At 36.1% G+C, this 17841-nt stretch overlaps 1 protein-coding gene across 5 annotated transcripts in view; it reads right to left on the minus strand.

The window, feature by feature from the left end:
* Nucleotides 1–17841, minus strand: part of HIPK3 (homeodomain interacting protein kinase 3) — an 81822-nt gene that overhangs the window by 38511 nt on the left and 25470 nt on the right. For all 5 annotated transcript variants that reach the window (XM_025266251.3, XM_006043093.4, XM_025266253.3 and 2 more), the window contains one exon: nt 16576–17674. In XM_025266251.3, coding sequence (XP_025122036.3) covers nt 16576–17672 — 1097 coding nt within the window. In that variant the 5' untranslated portion in view covers nt 17673–17674. Of the gene's footprint in view, nt 1–16575; nt 17675–17841 lie in introns of those variants that run through there.

Below are 17841 nucleotides of genomic sequence, written 5' to 3' on the forward strand. Positions count from 1 at the left end.
CATTGGAATAGACCCTGATGCTGGGAAAGATAGAAGGCGGGAGGAGAAGGGGATGACAGAGGATGAGATGGTTGGATGGCATCACTGACTCAATGGACATGAGTTTGAGTAATTCCAGGAGTTGGTGAAGGACAGGGAAGCCTGGCATGCCGCAGTCCATGGGGTCGCAAAGAGTTGGACACAACTGAGCAACTGAACTGACTGAACATCAAACAGGTACTTAGCACTAAGAACAAGGCAATGCTCTAAGCACTTTGTAAGTATTATTAGCCCATTTGATAGTCATGCTAATCCTTTTAACAAAGAAACAGACACAAGCATAAGGAATTTGCCTAAGGCTCATACAGCTATTTTGAAGTGTAGCCAGAATTCAAAGCCAGGTTTTATGGCTTCAGGATCCATAAGTGCTGCATGTTAAAATAAATAATTCCCAAGATTACTAAAACTATCAGACTTTTATCGTGCTCGAAGTCTTCCCACTCAGATGCTATACTTATCATTAATGTGTTCTTTTTTCTCTTTCAACATGTCACCTTTGATTTTTAGACTAACTGGGAAATGTGAGATATATACTTATGTGAAAAGAACTACAGTTGACATTTTACTAAGTCCTCTTCCTGATCTTTAAGCATTTGCTCATCTTATCCATAAATAATCTTTCATATTAAATACATAGATATCTGCAGGACACTTCTCAGTTAAAATAAGGCTCTTATTTTGGCAGATGCTGTGTTCCAAAAGATGACTACAACAATCTTTTACAAAAGCTATTAGGAAATGAGCTCAATAGTGTTATAGATGTTACCATCCAGTAGGTGTGATTACTAATCAATATAACATCATGCACTCAACAGGCAAAGTTTTATACTTAGCAAAAGACAGCAAAGACCTAAAGTGGTTATAAAATACCGGTACTAATAAACATGTATTTATACAAACACAACAAATCTAGCAAAGGATACACACCCAAGTTTTAACAGCAGTTCTCTTTCACGAATCAACCTGAAAAGGAGACAGAAGTACACACTTCCACAACACTGGTTTCTAAAACAAGCATCTCCCACTATACAATAAAAGACTAATGTTTAAAAATTGTCAGTCAGCTAAATTTTATAGAATTTCATGTTTTCTTCTAACTGTACTACCATCAAAGTAATCACATAGTCAGTGTTAAGCCAGTTTATTTCCTTTTATTATCAGGAATAACTTCCAAGTGTGACTCTCTGAAGCTGGGAACGCAGAGTCTTGGGAGGGAGGATCACTGGAGATGGCCTTGAGAGGCTCTACACCGTCTGCAGGGGACACCATGGAGAAGATGCCTCTAAGTACAACAGGGAAACTGGAAGATCTCCAAGAATCTTTCAAATCATAACACAACTAAAATTTATGAAAATATGAAAGAACATTTGTACAACCAGACCTTTAACAGAAAGAAGACTTAAAATGTATTAGGGAGCTTCTTTCTAGCTTAATCAGCACTCGATTCAATATTGTGCAGAATGGTGCTTTTTAAAAAGAAAAACCACCGACAAAACCTCAACACTGACAGAAAAAGGCTGCTGCTGCTAAGTTGCATCAGTCGTGTCCGACTCGGACCCCACAGACAGCAGCCCACCAGGCTCTCCCGTCCCTGGGATTCTCCAGGCAAGAACACTGGAGTGGGTTGCAATTTCCTTCTCCAATGCATGAAAGTGAAAAGTGAAAGTGAAATCGCTCAGTCGTGTCCGACTCTTAGAGATCCCATGGACTGCAGCCTACCAGGCTCCTCCATCCATGGGATTTTCCAGGCAAGAGTACTGGAGTGGGGTGCCATTGCCTTCTCCAGACAGAAAGGCAAATAAGTTTTAAAAGAACCAATCAATCACTTCTAGAAATATTTTCTTTTTGAAGTCACGAATGTTTACCATGATAAGAAACTTGTTGCTATAGGCAATAACAAGGCTAGAGAATATTCGATATTCAACAGATTGCTTTTATGATTGTAACTACAACTATTCAATAACATGATGAAATGTAATCAAAAGTACAAGCTCTTAGAATAGACACTCATTCAAATGTAGCTTGAGTCGTAGGCTAAAAATACCACAATTAAAAATATCCTTATTGCAAGGGCACTTAATCTTTTAAGTATGCTGCACAATGCTCCAGATCAAAGCACCAAGTACAAAGGACTGCAGTAATAATAAATATCTTCAAAATATATTAAATGTAAAACCTCAGAGGTAGAGGATAGGAGACAGCAAAGATTTAATAGCCATTACCAATATGCCAAATATATCACTTAGACCCCAACATCCAAAAAGATGTATACATCAATGATTTGCAAACCTATGACTGATCAAGAGCTAATATTTTATAAAAGTAGAGTCAGAAATGTATTTCATTTACAAACAGTACTATTTTTCATGGGTTGGTTTTTTTTTTTTCCACGCCTTTTTTTTTTTTTTTTTTTTTTTTTTTTACTCTTTGGCAGCACCTTCAGGCATGAACGGGATCTTAAATCCCCAACCAGGGATTGAACCCGAGCCCCTTGCAGTGGAAACATGGAGTCCTAACTGCTGGACCACCAGGGAAGTCCATGTTTTGTGTTTTACCTATCAAGAACTGTAGGCAAGATCTCAAAATTCCATTTTATGGAAGAGAAAACTGAGAACACTGTTGTTAATACATATCAAGAGAGAAAAGCTAAGGAGCTGAGTTGGTACTATACTACAGGTGATGAGGAGGGAAGTACAAAAACTTCTCAAATTTATTTGACTATGAGATATATTTAAAATTATAATGTACCATCAGTGGATGCCAACAGAAGTTCATAACCTATATGATGTGTTTAAATCAGACAACAAAAATTATTTAATTGAAATTATTTAATTTGAAATTTTTCAAAAATATTGAAAATAACAAAAATATGTTTAGTGAGCTCTAATGAGTAATCAGATTTTGTACTAAATGTTTTATGCTCATTATCTCACTAATTCTAACAAAATCCTCAGCACTGTATTATCCCATTGTAGGCATGAGGAAAATAAAGCACAGAAGTAACTTTCCAAGTTCTCTAAGTAAGTAGGAGGGCTTATAAACATCACTGAGACCATGGAGTCTCAGTGAAAATCCAAGTTCCTCAACACCATTATATAGATCATTTTATTTTGTGAACTACTGCAAATGCATCATTCAATCATAAGACCAGGCAGTAACAAGCAGGTAGAAGATTAGATACTGATTCACCAAATGAGCGATCTCTTAATCTGGTGGCACATTTCTTAAAGGTGAAATTCTTAAATTTCACTTAACTCAGCAAATATATCACTATTGTTCTCATATTTGTTCCGTTACAACTTTTTAAGTTGACATCCTTTTAGATTTAGAGAAAAGTTACAAATACAAAGAATTCTTATACACTTGCAATCAGATTTCTAAACATTAACATTTTATCACATTTGTATTATCTTTTATATACACATACAAATGATTTTTATAAATCATTTGACAGTTAAGATGCAAGCGCTGAATCCCTCTACCCTTAAACGCTTCTTTCAGTGCTTACCTCCTAAAAACAAGGAGAGTCTCTTACATAGTTACAGCGTGTAATTCCTGTCAAAACCAGGAAATTAATATTAATGTGATACTACTATTCAGATTTTTCCAACTGTCTCAATAATGACTTCTTTCACAATAAACCATTTTTAAAAATAAATCCTAGACCCATGTCTCTTTAATTCCCTTTACCTGGGATAATTCCTCAGCATTTCTGTGGTCCTCATGAGACTCAATTTTTAAGAATACAAACTAGCTATTTTGTAGACTGTCCCAGGATTTGTGTTCAGTTAATGTTTCCTCACAAGGAGGTTCAAGTTATCTATTTTCAGCAGGAATACCACAAGAGTGATGCTATCTAACACTTAATAATACCCAAGGTCCAGTGCTAAAGAAACAAGCAAACAAACAAAAAGTTACCAGCCTAATAGGAACTATAATCAAATGCAAAGAAACAGAAAGAGGAAAAATTAATAGAGGCAGCCCTAATTATCGAGTTATTGAAATAATAATAGGTACTTTAATGATAAAAACTGTTGAAGAGAATGAATTAAATGATAGTTTCACCAAAAAAAACCTGTAATCTACTTGTTAAAACAACAAATTCTTGACATCTAAATACCATTCCCATACCTAAAAGGAAGTAGGGAGCCTTAGAGAAATGGCTGATTCCAAAACTGAGAGGCAAAGTATAAGGTAAGCTTGGAAAACTTCTTGTGCCAGAAAAATTACTTATCAATAAAAAGAAATGATCTACTGATACAAGAAAAAACACCAAAAATCACAAAATCCTTGAGTAAAATTAACTTTAAACAAAAGGTGTGTTCCACTGACAGGAAGTTCTAGAAGAGAAAAACTAATGTGCTGTGAAAAAATGAAAAGTCAAGATGGAGGGACAGACAATGAATGGAGAGAGACATGAGAGAATTTTCTGGGATGACACACGTGAATCTGGGTTACACACGTGTATGCATCTGTCAAAACTCAATGGGATATAATGCTTAGATTTGTGCATTATACTACATATAAAATGTCATTACAAAAAAGGAACCACAAATAAATACTGAGCTATTTTATGAGTAGCATGCGTAAGTGTATAATGGTACAGTGTATGGGAACATCTATAACTTTGAATTGTCTCATGAGAAAAGGATGGAATGATAAATGGACAGAAGGAATATCTGTGATAAAGCTATGTAGCAAAATCTTAATTATAGAATCCAAGCAGTGAGCATATGCATGTTCACTGTAAACCCTTTCATATTATTCGTAAGTCTGAGACATTTTAACAGTAAAATATGGAGAAGAAAGGGGATTTAAATAAGGCCAGGCAGAATACACACACACACACACACACACGTCAATTGCTTAAACCAAAGAAAAACCCGTAAGTGTACCCCTCTGGGTACATACCATCATGTATGGTATGAAGGACATACTATCATCAAAGGAACCAATTCCCTATAGTAACAACAGTCACCAGATTATAACATCTTTAAAGCTCTGAAAGAAAATAACTCCCCAAGCATTCCCAGGAATTATATCTATACTTCAAAAATGAAAGTGTCTTTTGTAGGACTGACACATTCTGCAATTCATCTAGAAGCCTTTGAAGAACAGCAGGAGGACACACAGTGCCAAGTGCGGTAATGACACCATGACACTGGCCCAAGAAAAGACAGAACAATGAGTCCAAAAACAGACGCACTCATATAAGGTCTCCTGGTTTGTGACAAAACTGCCCCTTCCATGTAGTGGAATAATAAATGTGGCTCACTTAAGGGACAGCCATGTGGAGAAAAATGTACATTAATTTCCCCACTACCCCAAACAATGGCTGAATTGACCATTATGAACACAAATTCAGCTACTTTTTCTAAGATTTCACAGGCTTTGCCTCAAAGAATAAAGCAGCACATATACCCAATGCAGGCCCACAGGGGATAATTATGGGAGACTCCTTATTACCTTGTTACCACTACACATTTTCTTTAAACCACACACTGTTTTTAAAAGTAGCTTCTACTTATAAAATTGTCCTAAGACTGTATTAATTGCTTTACATGCATTATGGAGTTTAACTTTCATAAGACTCTTTGAGGTAGCTAATATTTTACATATAAGTAAACTAGGCTCAGAAAGGTTAAATAACTTGCTCTAAGTGATACAATAAAGTAGCAGAGCTGAAGTTATGAACCTATGAATAAATAATTTGGCATTATTTAGCAGACATAAATATACTGTTTCATTTGGTTTTTTTTACTAAAATTCTGTCATTCCTTGAAACACTGCTAATGCTTCATATGAACCACTAAAAAGTATTTCCTCATAAGCCCTAAAAAGAAAGACCATCCTATCTAAAATACTACATTGTGTTTAGAATCTTGTTACTAATTCAATGACATTCTCTCTGAAGGACTTATGTTAATGAAAAGCAAGTTAGAGCAAATAAAATCTTTAAAAGATTCAAACACACTTTTCTGTCATATTACAGTTTCACCATCATATTATTCAAATGAGTGTATTCAGTGAGTTTATTCCTTTTAAATACTTCTAAGAGTATTTTGTTTGAAAATGATACCTGCTTTCAGATGGCTTTTGCTGTCACTGTCAACTTCTACCATTAAGTTTTACTGTTTACAAGGATAATTTACTATTACTTTGTTATTTCTCAAAATCAAATATAACCCTATTACATACATATAACACAGTTATTTATAAATGTTGATATGACAATTCTCATTTAGGTATATTGGATTTCACTGGTCTCTTCTATAAAGTAAGATAGACTAAATGTCTATACAGCTGTTTCCATCTCTATTTGCTTATACATCCAACATCTTAATACCAATATTTTTATCTTTATGAGCTACTGATGATTAATTTAGCTTTAGAGGAAGGAAAGGGGAAAATCCACATTTACTGTATAACCCCAGGGAGCATTCTGCTACAATATGAAATAGCTCCAAACCACAGAGAGACTCCTGACATAACAGAGATACAGGGCTCATGTTACCAGGGGGTGTACTATGAACCTATTGAAAGTTACCAAACGCTTCCTAAGCACAACATTCTACTAACACATTTTTTAAGTATTCTGATCCCTTTTTTGATTATTTTATCAGTGGTGTCCAATTGTGTACAACTATTTCAAGCCAAACGTATGCCATAATCTTTTTTTTTTTTTTCTGGCGGGGGTAGTGCACAGGGTCTTCATTGCTGCGCATGGGCTTTCTCTAGTTGTGGTGAGCAAGGACCACTCATGGTCGCGGTGTGCAGCCTAGAGCACGTGCTCTGCAACAAGAGAAGCCAAGTGGCTTCCAGGGTGCACAGGCTTCAGTCGTCGTGGCACAGGCTCCAGCAGCTGTGGCGCGCGGGTTTAACTGCTCCACAGTATATGGGATCTTTCTGGACCAGGGATCAAACCCATGGTCCCCTGCATTGGCAGGCAGATTCTTATCCACTGTACTACCAGGAAAATTCATGCCATAATCTTGAGGTCACTGAAATTAGGTTTCCAAAAGGTCACTATTTTGTCACATTTGCTGATCAGAACTGAAGGAGTAAAAAAGAGCAAAGCAGTTTTAAAAAACAAAAAAACTCTTCTAGCGTATCTGTGTGTACACAGTCCTGTGATCTCTCAAACCAACCCACAACACATCTCTAACAATTCAGGATTAAGAAGAGTAAGAGGCAGAGACTACGGGTTTAAAAAAAATCAATGACTAATCTAGTACCGAAGTCCAGACCAGAACAAAGCAGTGAGAAGAACATGGCAAAATTAACATATGAAGATATTTCAGAGGTAAAATCAATAGGATTTGGTCATAAAATGATTAGATACACAGGACATAAACATCTAATGGAAATGATTCTTTTAATAATTCTGATATGTAATAAGGGAGATGAGAAGCCTTGGGATAAAGACGAATCATTTGAACATGAGTTAGTAAAACCCAGAGACTGTCCAAGGATATAACTGGAAACAAATTAGGTGTTCAAAGGGAGATCAGGGCTACAGGAAGGTATTTGAAATTTTACCATACAACAAACAAACTGAAGTCAAGGGAGAGAGTAAGGTCTCCAAAAGGCAAGTATATTGAATGAGAAAGTGGCCCAGACTGAACCCTGGGGGGTGTACTCATTTAAGAGCTGTAAAAAAGAACAAAAAAGCTAGCAAAGTGAAAGAAGAATCTGAGGGTTATGGTGTTTAGGAAACTAGCAGAGAACATTTCAATAAAATAAAGCACTAACAGCATTGAAAGACAGAGGTCCAGCCAGATGTGGACTTCTAAAAAGAAAAAACCTCTCCAATATGGTGGTTAACAAACAAGTCATCAGTGTCCTTTAGCACAGGAGTTTCAGGAAGATGAAGGGAAATCTCTGGAGAAGGACCACAGCAAACAGATAGGCTGAACGGTGCTCAGATCACAGCTCTGCAGTTAACTGTGTACCACTGGGCAAGTTGCTTAACATATCTGAAACTCAAATCCCCTATCTGTCAAATAAAGACAACACTACCACTTACCATGACTGCTACGAGGGTAAAGGGTAAAAGTTCTCCGCACAGTGGCTGGTACTAAGCCATCAATAAATATTGTTTTTATAGGAACTTTGTTTATTTTGACATTCTCATTCTCCATATAAAAGAGTATCAACCAGTATAACACATGACAAAGAAGACATACATGCTGCTGCTGCTGCTAAGTCACTTCAGTCGTGTCCGACTCTGTGCGACCCCACAGACGGCAGCCCACCAGGCTTCCCCGTCCCTGGGATTCTCCAGGCACGAGTACTGGAGTGGGGTGCCATTGCCTTCTCCAGAAGACATACATAAAACTTTTTAAAACGTAGTGAAGAGTGAAGATAAAATTTAAATGATTTTCTTTTTTGCCTATTTACAGCTACCAATCAAAAAAAAAAAAAAAAAAGCCCTTGTGATGACAAGAATGTGAAGAAAAGGACATTTTCACACGTTATTGGCAAGACTGTAAACTGGAACAAGACAACATTTCTGAAAGGAAATTTGGCAGCGTCCAATAGCACAATGTTAGTATCCTTTGACCCAACAAGTCTCCTTCTAGAAATGTAGTGGAAATAAACCTACTACAAGTGTCCAAGGACTTACAAGAAGGTTCCCTATAGCAATATCAGAAAACAAACGAAACATACACCACAGGGAAGGGCTTATAAAGTATAAAACAAATTATAAAAATTACAAGGCAGAGTCACAATAAAGGGGGAAATTGTTCCTGTTTTGCTTCTTGGCCTTCTCTATTATTGAATTTTTTTCTGACAGAGCATCCATAACTAATATAATTTTTAAAACATGAAATCAAAAACATTTTAATTCGTACACTGGTTTTAGATAAATAAATCTAAAACTTTCTGTAATTCACTGTTCTCTCAAAAAAAGAAAAAACACATTTGTTCTTTTTAATGTCAAAGTTTAGCACATGTATTAGATTCTCTCCTAAGTAACACAATCTCACCACACCAACTGATGCCTAAATTATTCACTGGCCCCTGAACTGGTACTCTTCTGTGGCAGCAGACACTCTGCTAATAACATCCCGGGAGCTGAATTCCATTCACAGCAAAATGCTGAAGACTCAGAAACAAATAGGCACATGCATCCTGAGGTGTGTGTGGTCAGGACTGACATCTAATCCATGATGTCATCACATTCTATTACAGTACATCCATGAAACTACACACACCTCTGAAACAAAGCTACATTGCACAAGAGGAAAAACTAATAAAACCTTAGAAATTGAAGACCTTAATTCAACTTAATTTTATAAACCATCACAAAAGTTTTCATTTTAACCTGTGAATAACTAACAGTTATATGCAATTCTAGAATACAGTCATTCCAATCTGACATTAAATACTGATCAGCTGTTTATATGGCATTACATTTATTACATATTTTACATCTATAATCAACAGAATTAACAAACTCACTCTGTGACCAAGCTTTTACAAAATAATTTTGTCCTGCTGCTGCTGCTGCTAAGTCGCTTCAGTTGTGTCTGACTCTGCGACCCTGTAGATAGCAGCCCACCAATACCTAACTATGTTACTTAGCACATGTATTATGTATTGTTATCTTATAAACTAATATCACACCTATATACCAAGAGTATCATAACTCTTACTTTAAAACCTATTAATGTGCAAATATATAAAGTATCATCCTCACAAGTCATATATACTAAGTAACATTAACTATTTTAATATTTCATATAGTCTAATAAATAAGAACACAGAGGACCCAAAATGGAATATAATGAAATGAACTTAATTATATTTCAAATAAAAAACAATCACATTGAAGATGGGGGAAGGGGGCTGAGGAAGAACTAACCTAAGTAACTCTGGAATATAGCACTTTGAACACATTCTCAAGTCTAAGGCTAAGAATAAAAATTATAAATAAATGTGCACTCTTGTTAGTAAATTAGCAGTGGTATGGGTTAGCAATTCCAAAACTACTTGAAGTGTATTCTGAAATTGAGCAAATAAGTAACACTGTGGATAATAAAAGCCAAGTTTCTCGATATAAGAGAAGAGATCATAAATAAAGGAAGAAGGAGAGAATGAACTCTGAGGTGACGGAAATAAACATATCAGTATGAATTCCCTGCTTTACTATCATCTCCAACAAAAGGAACCAGAGTCCTTTAGAAAAATAGCCAATACAAAGTATGGAACAAGAAAAGTACAGAGTAAACCTGGAACAGCTCGAAACGCCAGCAAGTAAGCTCTCAAGGAAGGATGGGGCCATGTCAAAGGTACACAAGAGCAAACTTCAAAAGGCTCTTCCTAGGGCTTCCCTGGTGGCTCAGCAGTAAAGAATCTGCCTGCTAATGCAGGAGACACGGGTTCAATCCCTGATCCAGAAGATCCACATGCTGCAGAGCAACTAAGCCTGTGTGCTACAAGTGCAGAACCTGTGCTCCTGACCCCATGCTCTGCAACAAGAAAAGCCACCGCAATGAGAAGCCTGTGCACCGCAGCTGGAGAGCAGCCCCCACTCACCCCAACTAGAGAAAGCTCACACAGCAACGAAGACCCAGCACAGCCAAAAATAAATAAAGGAATTAAATTTAAAAAAAAATTAAAAGGCTCTTGCTAGACAATTTAGGACAACTGTGCCAGTAAAGCAAATGACAAGTAATGAATTACAACCCACTGCATATGAACCTGTAAGTCTATACAACAACAACAGAGTACAAAAGCTCTTCCTCATAGGAGAATTCCTTAAATGATAGAGCTTGAAAGTCATCATTTTTGCAACCCCTAAGTTAATAACTGTTAAAGGCCATATTCATCAATGGACGCTAAAACTGGCCTGTGAAAATAAGATAAGAAACAGCGACTGTGAATAGTCTCAAAGTATCACAAGATACAAAAATAAACCTTATGGTGGAAAAATCTGGCAGTCACCCCCTCAATCAAGTGATCAAAGTCAGCATTACTAGTAATGAGGCAAACTGACAGCATATGCCTCCCAACATTTGAGGACAAAGCAGCATTTCTGCAAGTTAAAATACTTAACCTGAAAACATCAGACAAACTCAAACTGACAACATTGTACAAAATAACTGGTCTGTACTCTTCAAAAGCGTCGTATAGTTGAAATACAATAGTGTATGTTTTAAGTATATAAGCACATATAAACTTAAGTATGTAAGTTTTAGTATATAAGTACAACACAGTGATTCACAATTTTTAAAGGTTATACTCCATTTACAGTTGTTATAGAATGTTAACTATATTCCCTGTGTTTTACAATATATGCTTGTATCTTATTTTATATGTCACAGTTTGTGCCTCTTAACTCCCTACCCTTATCTTGCTTCTCCTCTCTCCTCTTCCCTCTCCCCAATGAGAACTAGTTTGTTCTCTAGATCTATCTGTTTCTCTTTTGTTACACTCACTAGTTTGTTTTATTTTTTAGATTTCATACGTTATCATACAGTATTTTTCTCTGACTGACTTATTTCACTTAGCATTATACTCTCCAAGTACATCCATATTATTGCAAATGGCAAAGTTGCATTCTCTTTTATGGCTAAGTAGTATTCTATTGTGTATATACGGCAAAATATGACAACTGGTAAAATCTGAATTAAGTCTGTAAAGCTACTAGTGCTGAATTGATTTTAATTCCCTTAAACCAAATAGTATTGAGCAGTTCAGTTCATCAAATCAATAATACTGATGTCAACCAACAATGATTCTGATTATTGCACTGGGGTTATGCAAGAGGATGTCCTTAGGTTTAGGAATACACACAATCTCTTATACATCGTTAAGTATTTAGAGGTAAAGGGGTTTTACATCTACAACTTGCTCTAAAACTGTAACAACAAATGTACATGTGTATCTGTATATGACGCACATAGAAAAAGAATGAGGAGGAAACCCGGGTGGTAAATTTGAAACACTTAGAGAATCTAGGTCAACGGCATAAAAAAAAATTCTTCTCACAATTTTTGCAACTTTTTATTGCCTAAAATAATTAAGACAAAACAAAAAAATAAGTTTATCTTGTTAGTCTCTCTCCCTGTTCTTTTCCAATTAGAATACTTTACTTTTCTGGTTATCTACACATTAGATTGTAAGCATCATAATAGTAGGGTCTTTATTTTTGCTCCTCAATGAATAACCGGCACCCAGGAAATACTTTATACTTTATAGGCACTAAGTATTTTTAATGAAAGACTTAAACATGGGCCAGATTAGAGTTTTCTATTCACATTATCTTTTCACTGAGGTCTCCATCAGCTGATGAATGGATATATAAAATGTGGTATATCTATAAATGGAATTATTTGTCAACAACAAAAAAATGAAGTGCTGATACCTACTACATATAGATGAATCTTGAAAACATTATGCTAAGTGGGCAGAAAAAGCCAGTTAAAAAGAACAACATATTGTATGATTACATTCATATGAGATGTCTGGAATATGCAAATCTGTAGAGACAGAAAGTAGATTTTTGGTTGCCTAGGGCTAGAAGGGTGGGAAGATCGGGGAAAGATGCCTAAAGCGTGCTAGGGAGCAGGAGCGGGGGTTCTTAGGGGGTAAAGAAAATGTTCTAAAAGTGCGGTGATGATGCGCAACTGTGAACATACTAAAGGACAATGAATGTGCACTTTAAATGGATAAAATTAATAGTATGTGAATTATAGCTCAATAAAGCTGTTTAAAAAAAAAACTTTTAAGAGCGCTGTCAAAATTTTTATTTGAAGGCCTAATATATGGAGTAATTTATGTCTGTGACCACAATCTATGGCATTGAAAATCACATTATAGACTTTTGGAATCGTCTATTAAAACATCTGTTAAAACTAAACCCAAATGACAACTTTATGTTTGTCTAATAAAGATTCCCAAACAAAACAAGTTCTTTGATACAGACAAGAAGCTACCAGCAATTTCAGCCAATATTGAGCTCTTAGGTAAGGGTGGCTGTGGGACAGAGAACACTCCTTAAGACTAGTCCATCCTTGGGATTCCCTGGAGATCCAATGGTTAAGACTCAGAGCTTTCACTGCTATGGCCCAGGTTCAGTCCCTGGTCAGGGAACTAAAATCCCACAAGCCAAAAAGAAAAAAAAGACTAATTGACTACAACCCCTTCTCTCCTTTCAAGGCTCATTCAAGTCAAGAGTCATCTCTCCCCAGATCCCTCTCTAAACTCTCGGATTAGGCAGTGCTCTCCTTTGGGTTCCCAAAACACCCTACACAGGGTTCAGCCCTAGAACTTCTTGACACAAACTATTTTTTCTCCTGCATTAAATGAGGAAACTGTTTTTACCACCTCTGTATCCCTAGCATCTAGCACAGCATACAGAAAGGACTCCACAAAAATTCTGATAAGCTTGCACTGTGAACTTGGACCTGTCTCACTTGTATAAGCCTGTTTTCAACTTTTTAAACAGGAATTCCACCAAGCGTTTTATCTAAGAACACAGAAATTGAGATAGGAAAAACAAACTAGGAATTTTATTTAAAAGCACTTGAAAAAAGTACCCTATATAAAATACTGGTTATTTTATTAATAGGTCATCCTGTGTGTTTTAATTTTGTTACAGAAACTGTCTTTGATACTTAGGGTTTAAAAAAGGCATGAGGGGTTAGGAATAAGCTAAACAAAAGCTGGTAAGCCTGAATTGTTTTTTTTACCTTACATATCTCTTTGTCAACTATTATATGCCAAAAAAGCAGCATTTACTTCAACAACCACTAATGCTAAAAATTAATGCTAAATTATTCAGTCAAGTAGCAAAGAATACAACCGCTATACAGGTTACTTTCCAGCCCACTTTCCTGTCTCTATGTTCTGAAATGACTCAGAACCACAGGCTAAAATTCTGTATTTAAAAAAAGAAGAAAAAGATATTTATGACCTGAATGTTGCCACCACACCTCATAAATACAGCCCCTTCTGCTGCTAAAACCTTTTATGCATTGAGGAGCCCTACGTGTTCTTGACAGAAACCATACTCAAGCAGCTGAATTTAGAACATGCTGACCTTGAGCAAATCAATGCCCTTAGCATGTACTTCTGGCTTATATCACTACAAGAGCTAGACAGCCTCACCATCTATAGCAGTCAACAATTTCTGGCCACCGTCCTCTGTCTATTTTAAGATATCCCTACTATGTTTCTGTGCTGCGCGGTTCAAAGAAACAGTAACACATGAACCTGTGTTTAAACACAAATCGTTTACTTTGGAACTTGGGCTACGTGTTCCCACTGTGATTAGTTCAAAAATATTTAATTTGGTAAGTTGCCACTTCCTGCTTTCGTTTTTTAAGTACAATGTATCTTAAACAAAGAGTAAAAAATCAAGAATGAGACACTTTTGCTTATTGCCTCATCAGGTTTATAAGTAAACTCAGTCAAACCAAGGTAGAATTGATAAAGTACACACCAATGCTGAAAAATAATGGTAACCTGCTATTTTTATGCAAAATTATACAAAACATTAAAACAGTACCTGATTAAGGACGACATTACATTTTCACTAATTTACCATAATATTTCCTAACTCTTTTAACCTTGAATCCAACTGACAGAAACTCCATTTTTAAATTTTATCTACGTAACAGCAACCAAAATGCTAAATAACACATCTTTTTATAATTAAGAAACTTTTTTGTTTAAACGCTAAACATTTTAAGTCCAGCACCTATATAGCTTCTGAAATTCAGGTAAATTATTTACTAGAAATTTATGTATAAAAACAAATTAGAAACTACTAGCTGTACTCAGCAATTATTCATACCTTATTTTTCCATTCCCAAAAGAGGCTATTTGTGCAAAAGCCTAATGTTAAAAACCACTATCATAAAATATTTAGTATTTTAGACTGCTTTTTAAAGGATTTCTTTTACTCTCTTGAAACATTTAATAAACAGATCATCTCAAGTATAAAAATAAAGCTCTTTTTTTACTCTCATCCAAAAGAAAAGATTTCAAATAAAGAAAAGGAGTCAAGGTATTACACATAACTAAATCTGATATGCCGAATAATGCAGGACCCAAATATAATGAAGTCATTTACTAACAAGTGAGCTAAATATAGAGCCCAAGCAGCTGGAGCCGGGGGGTTTATATAATATGCTAGCTGACTGCTCAAAACTCATAAAAAGACAGCATCCACAGAACACAAGGGAAAGGGGAAACACTATTCCTCTCATGCTGTTATATCAGATATTAAAGTAATTTTTCCAGAGAAAAATTAACTAAAAGTTTATCTTGTGTTACATTAAATTGGGGGAAAAAAATTGGTTTTGGTCAGGAGCACAGAGGGTCAAATATATCCAATTATAGGAGATATCAATTAAGACTCATGACACTGCTACAACTACAATACCTTTTAAGCCATCTAAAAGATTTTAAGAACAGTACCTAGTGCTCTCAGACTAAAAATTACAACATTAGGAATATAAAGGGTAATTTAGGCTATACTTCTGATTTCTTATATTATAGTAAACTTAATTATCAACCAAGTGACATAAATGTGAGTTTCCTTTCTCCTGTTCTAACAGTTTCCAACAATAAACTTCATGTTTTTGTCTATTTATGAACTTATTAATAATGGCCAATATTGTCAGATCTTTCATTTGCCCGCTGAGTTGGGGCTTGTGGGGCTCCAGAATACACCAAGACCATAAAACTCATTTAAGCTGAAATGAAAAGAATTTCTCAAAATTATACAACTATGAATTTAAAAACACTTACAAACTTAAGATACTCTGAATCTTGGTAATGATTAGCTAACCTCAAGACCATTTATTGTACTCCAGGCTAGCATTATATTAATCATGACATTGCATGGAAATTATTTTCTTCTTTAAATTCCACCCATAGTACGAACATCAAAATAGCATTACCTAAAACATATATGTAAAGAACATAACCAAACTTGTTACAAAAGAGCAGCTTGAACATTTGTGGTAGCCATGGAAGTAAGTTTAAATCTTAAAATTACTAATCAAAGTGACTTTCTGTATTTTTAAAACTTTCTAAATGTTCAGTTCTATCAGATGTGTCTTTAAAAAGCTAGTTTTCTTAAGCACTGAAAAATGCCCAAGAAAATGACTGTTGCTCAGTCATGCCTGACTCTCTGCGACCCCATGGACTACAGCCTACCAGGCTCCCCTGTCCATGGAATTCTCCAGGCAAGATTACTGGAGTGGGCTACCACTTTCTTCTCCAAAGAAATGTACAAAATTTACTACAAACCCTTTCTCAATATTTAGACTTCCGTTTAATCATCATTAACCACCTATCAATCCTTCAGGTCTTCTATTAACAATAAAAATAACCAGATGTCTCTAGCACAGAAATTTGCAGTAGAAATTTCTATTCTGCCTGAACAGATTTTATGCCTAAAGTATCTTGATATCTATGTATCCAAAGCAGTCTTTTTCACCACATACACACACAAAAGTATTTCATTCAGCAAAAATTCAACACTTATCGAATAACCAAAAAATAATCATCACCTACCTGTAGTACCGAGATTGCAGATATGTTGAACAAACAGTCTTTGACACATGACTGGCTGACCCAAAGTCTATTACTTTAACCCTGTATGGCTGTCGAACAGGATCCACCAACATAATATTCTCTGGTTTGAGGTCTGCATGAATTAATCCAAGACTTTTCAATTTTTTCAGTGCAGTAGCCACTTGCTGAAGAATGGGTCGAATGACTTTTAGTGGAAGGGGACTGAACTTATTTTGTTTCAGAAAGTCATACAAATTTTGTTCCAGCATCTCAAAGACTAAACAAGTATGGTTACGGTGCTGAAAGCATTCGTAAGCTCGTACAAAGTTATATTCATCAGCATTTTCAGTACTGAGCCTTGCTAATATGCTCACTTCTATCTGACCTTGACGTGCATACGAAGGGTGGTTCTTCAAAATTTTGATTGCTACAATTTCATTTGTCCCTCTTTTCCAGCATTTGACTACCTGGCCAAAAGTGCCTCGACCAAGGAAGTCAAGGACTTCGTAAGTGTTTTTCATGGAGCATAAGACTTCATGCTGCACTAACTGATAGTCGCCCTCTCCAGTGGTACAGTTCTGTTTGGTTCCTGCGGTGGTTGTCACAACTGTCACTGGATTTCCCATGTTGGTTTGCAACATTGCAGGAAGTATGGACACCTCATCGACAATCTGCATCGCGCTGCTATGATGATCCAACTCCTCACTCTTGCGCTTCAATCCACATCGCTGGGGGCCTTCTAGGAAACTGAACCTGTGCCGCCACGCCCCAATCTGAGGTGCCTCCACTTGAGTTCGCGGCGCCTGAGCTGCTATAACCTTTGTAGCACCCGCAGTGTTTTTTATAACAACAGCACTTGTCTGCAAAGAAAGGTTGTGTCCCCGAGGTCTGTTAAATGGTATCTTTGTCTGAAAAGCACTACCCTTCGTGGGAGGATGAGAATTCCCAACGTTTCTACCATTCACATAGGTCCGTGGATAGTTTCTTTCCTGGAATACACAACTGCTTGGCTCTACTCTGAGTTTCTTCACACTACAAAAGGCACTTGACTGAGTTTGATAAATATACGGTGGGTAGACCAAGACTTGTGAGGCCATACCTACAAAAACAAACAAACAAACAAAAAAGGGTCACATTAGCTACAAAAGTTCAATTTTTTAACTCTCGTGAAGAAAACTTTTAACGAGTCAAGTCCATCATTTATAAAAACAGTTAAGGTCCATGAAGATTTTCTTCACCTTGGAAAAGATAAACATTTTCACTGTC

Source organism: Bubalus bubalis, chromosome 16 (genome assembly GCF_019923935.1).
Source record: "Bubalus bubalis isolate 160015118507 breed Murrah chromosome 16, NDDB_SH_1, whole genome shotgun sequence".
Lineage (NCBI taxonomy): Eukaryota > Metazoa > Chordata > Mammalia > Artiodactyla > Bovidae > Bubalus > Bubalus bubalis.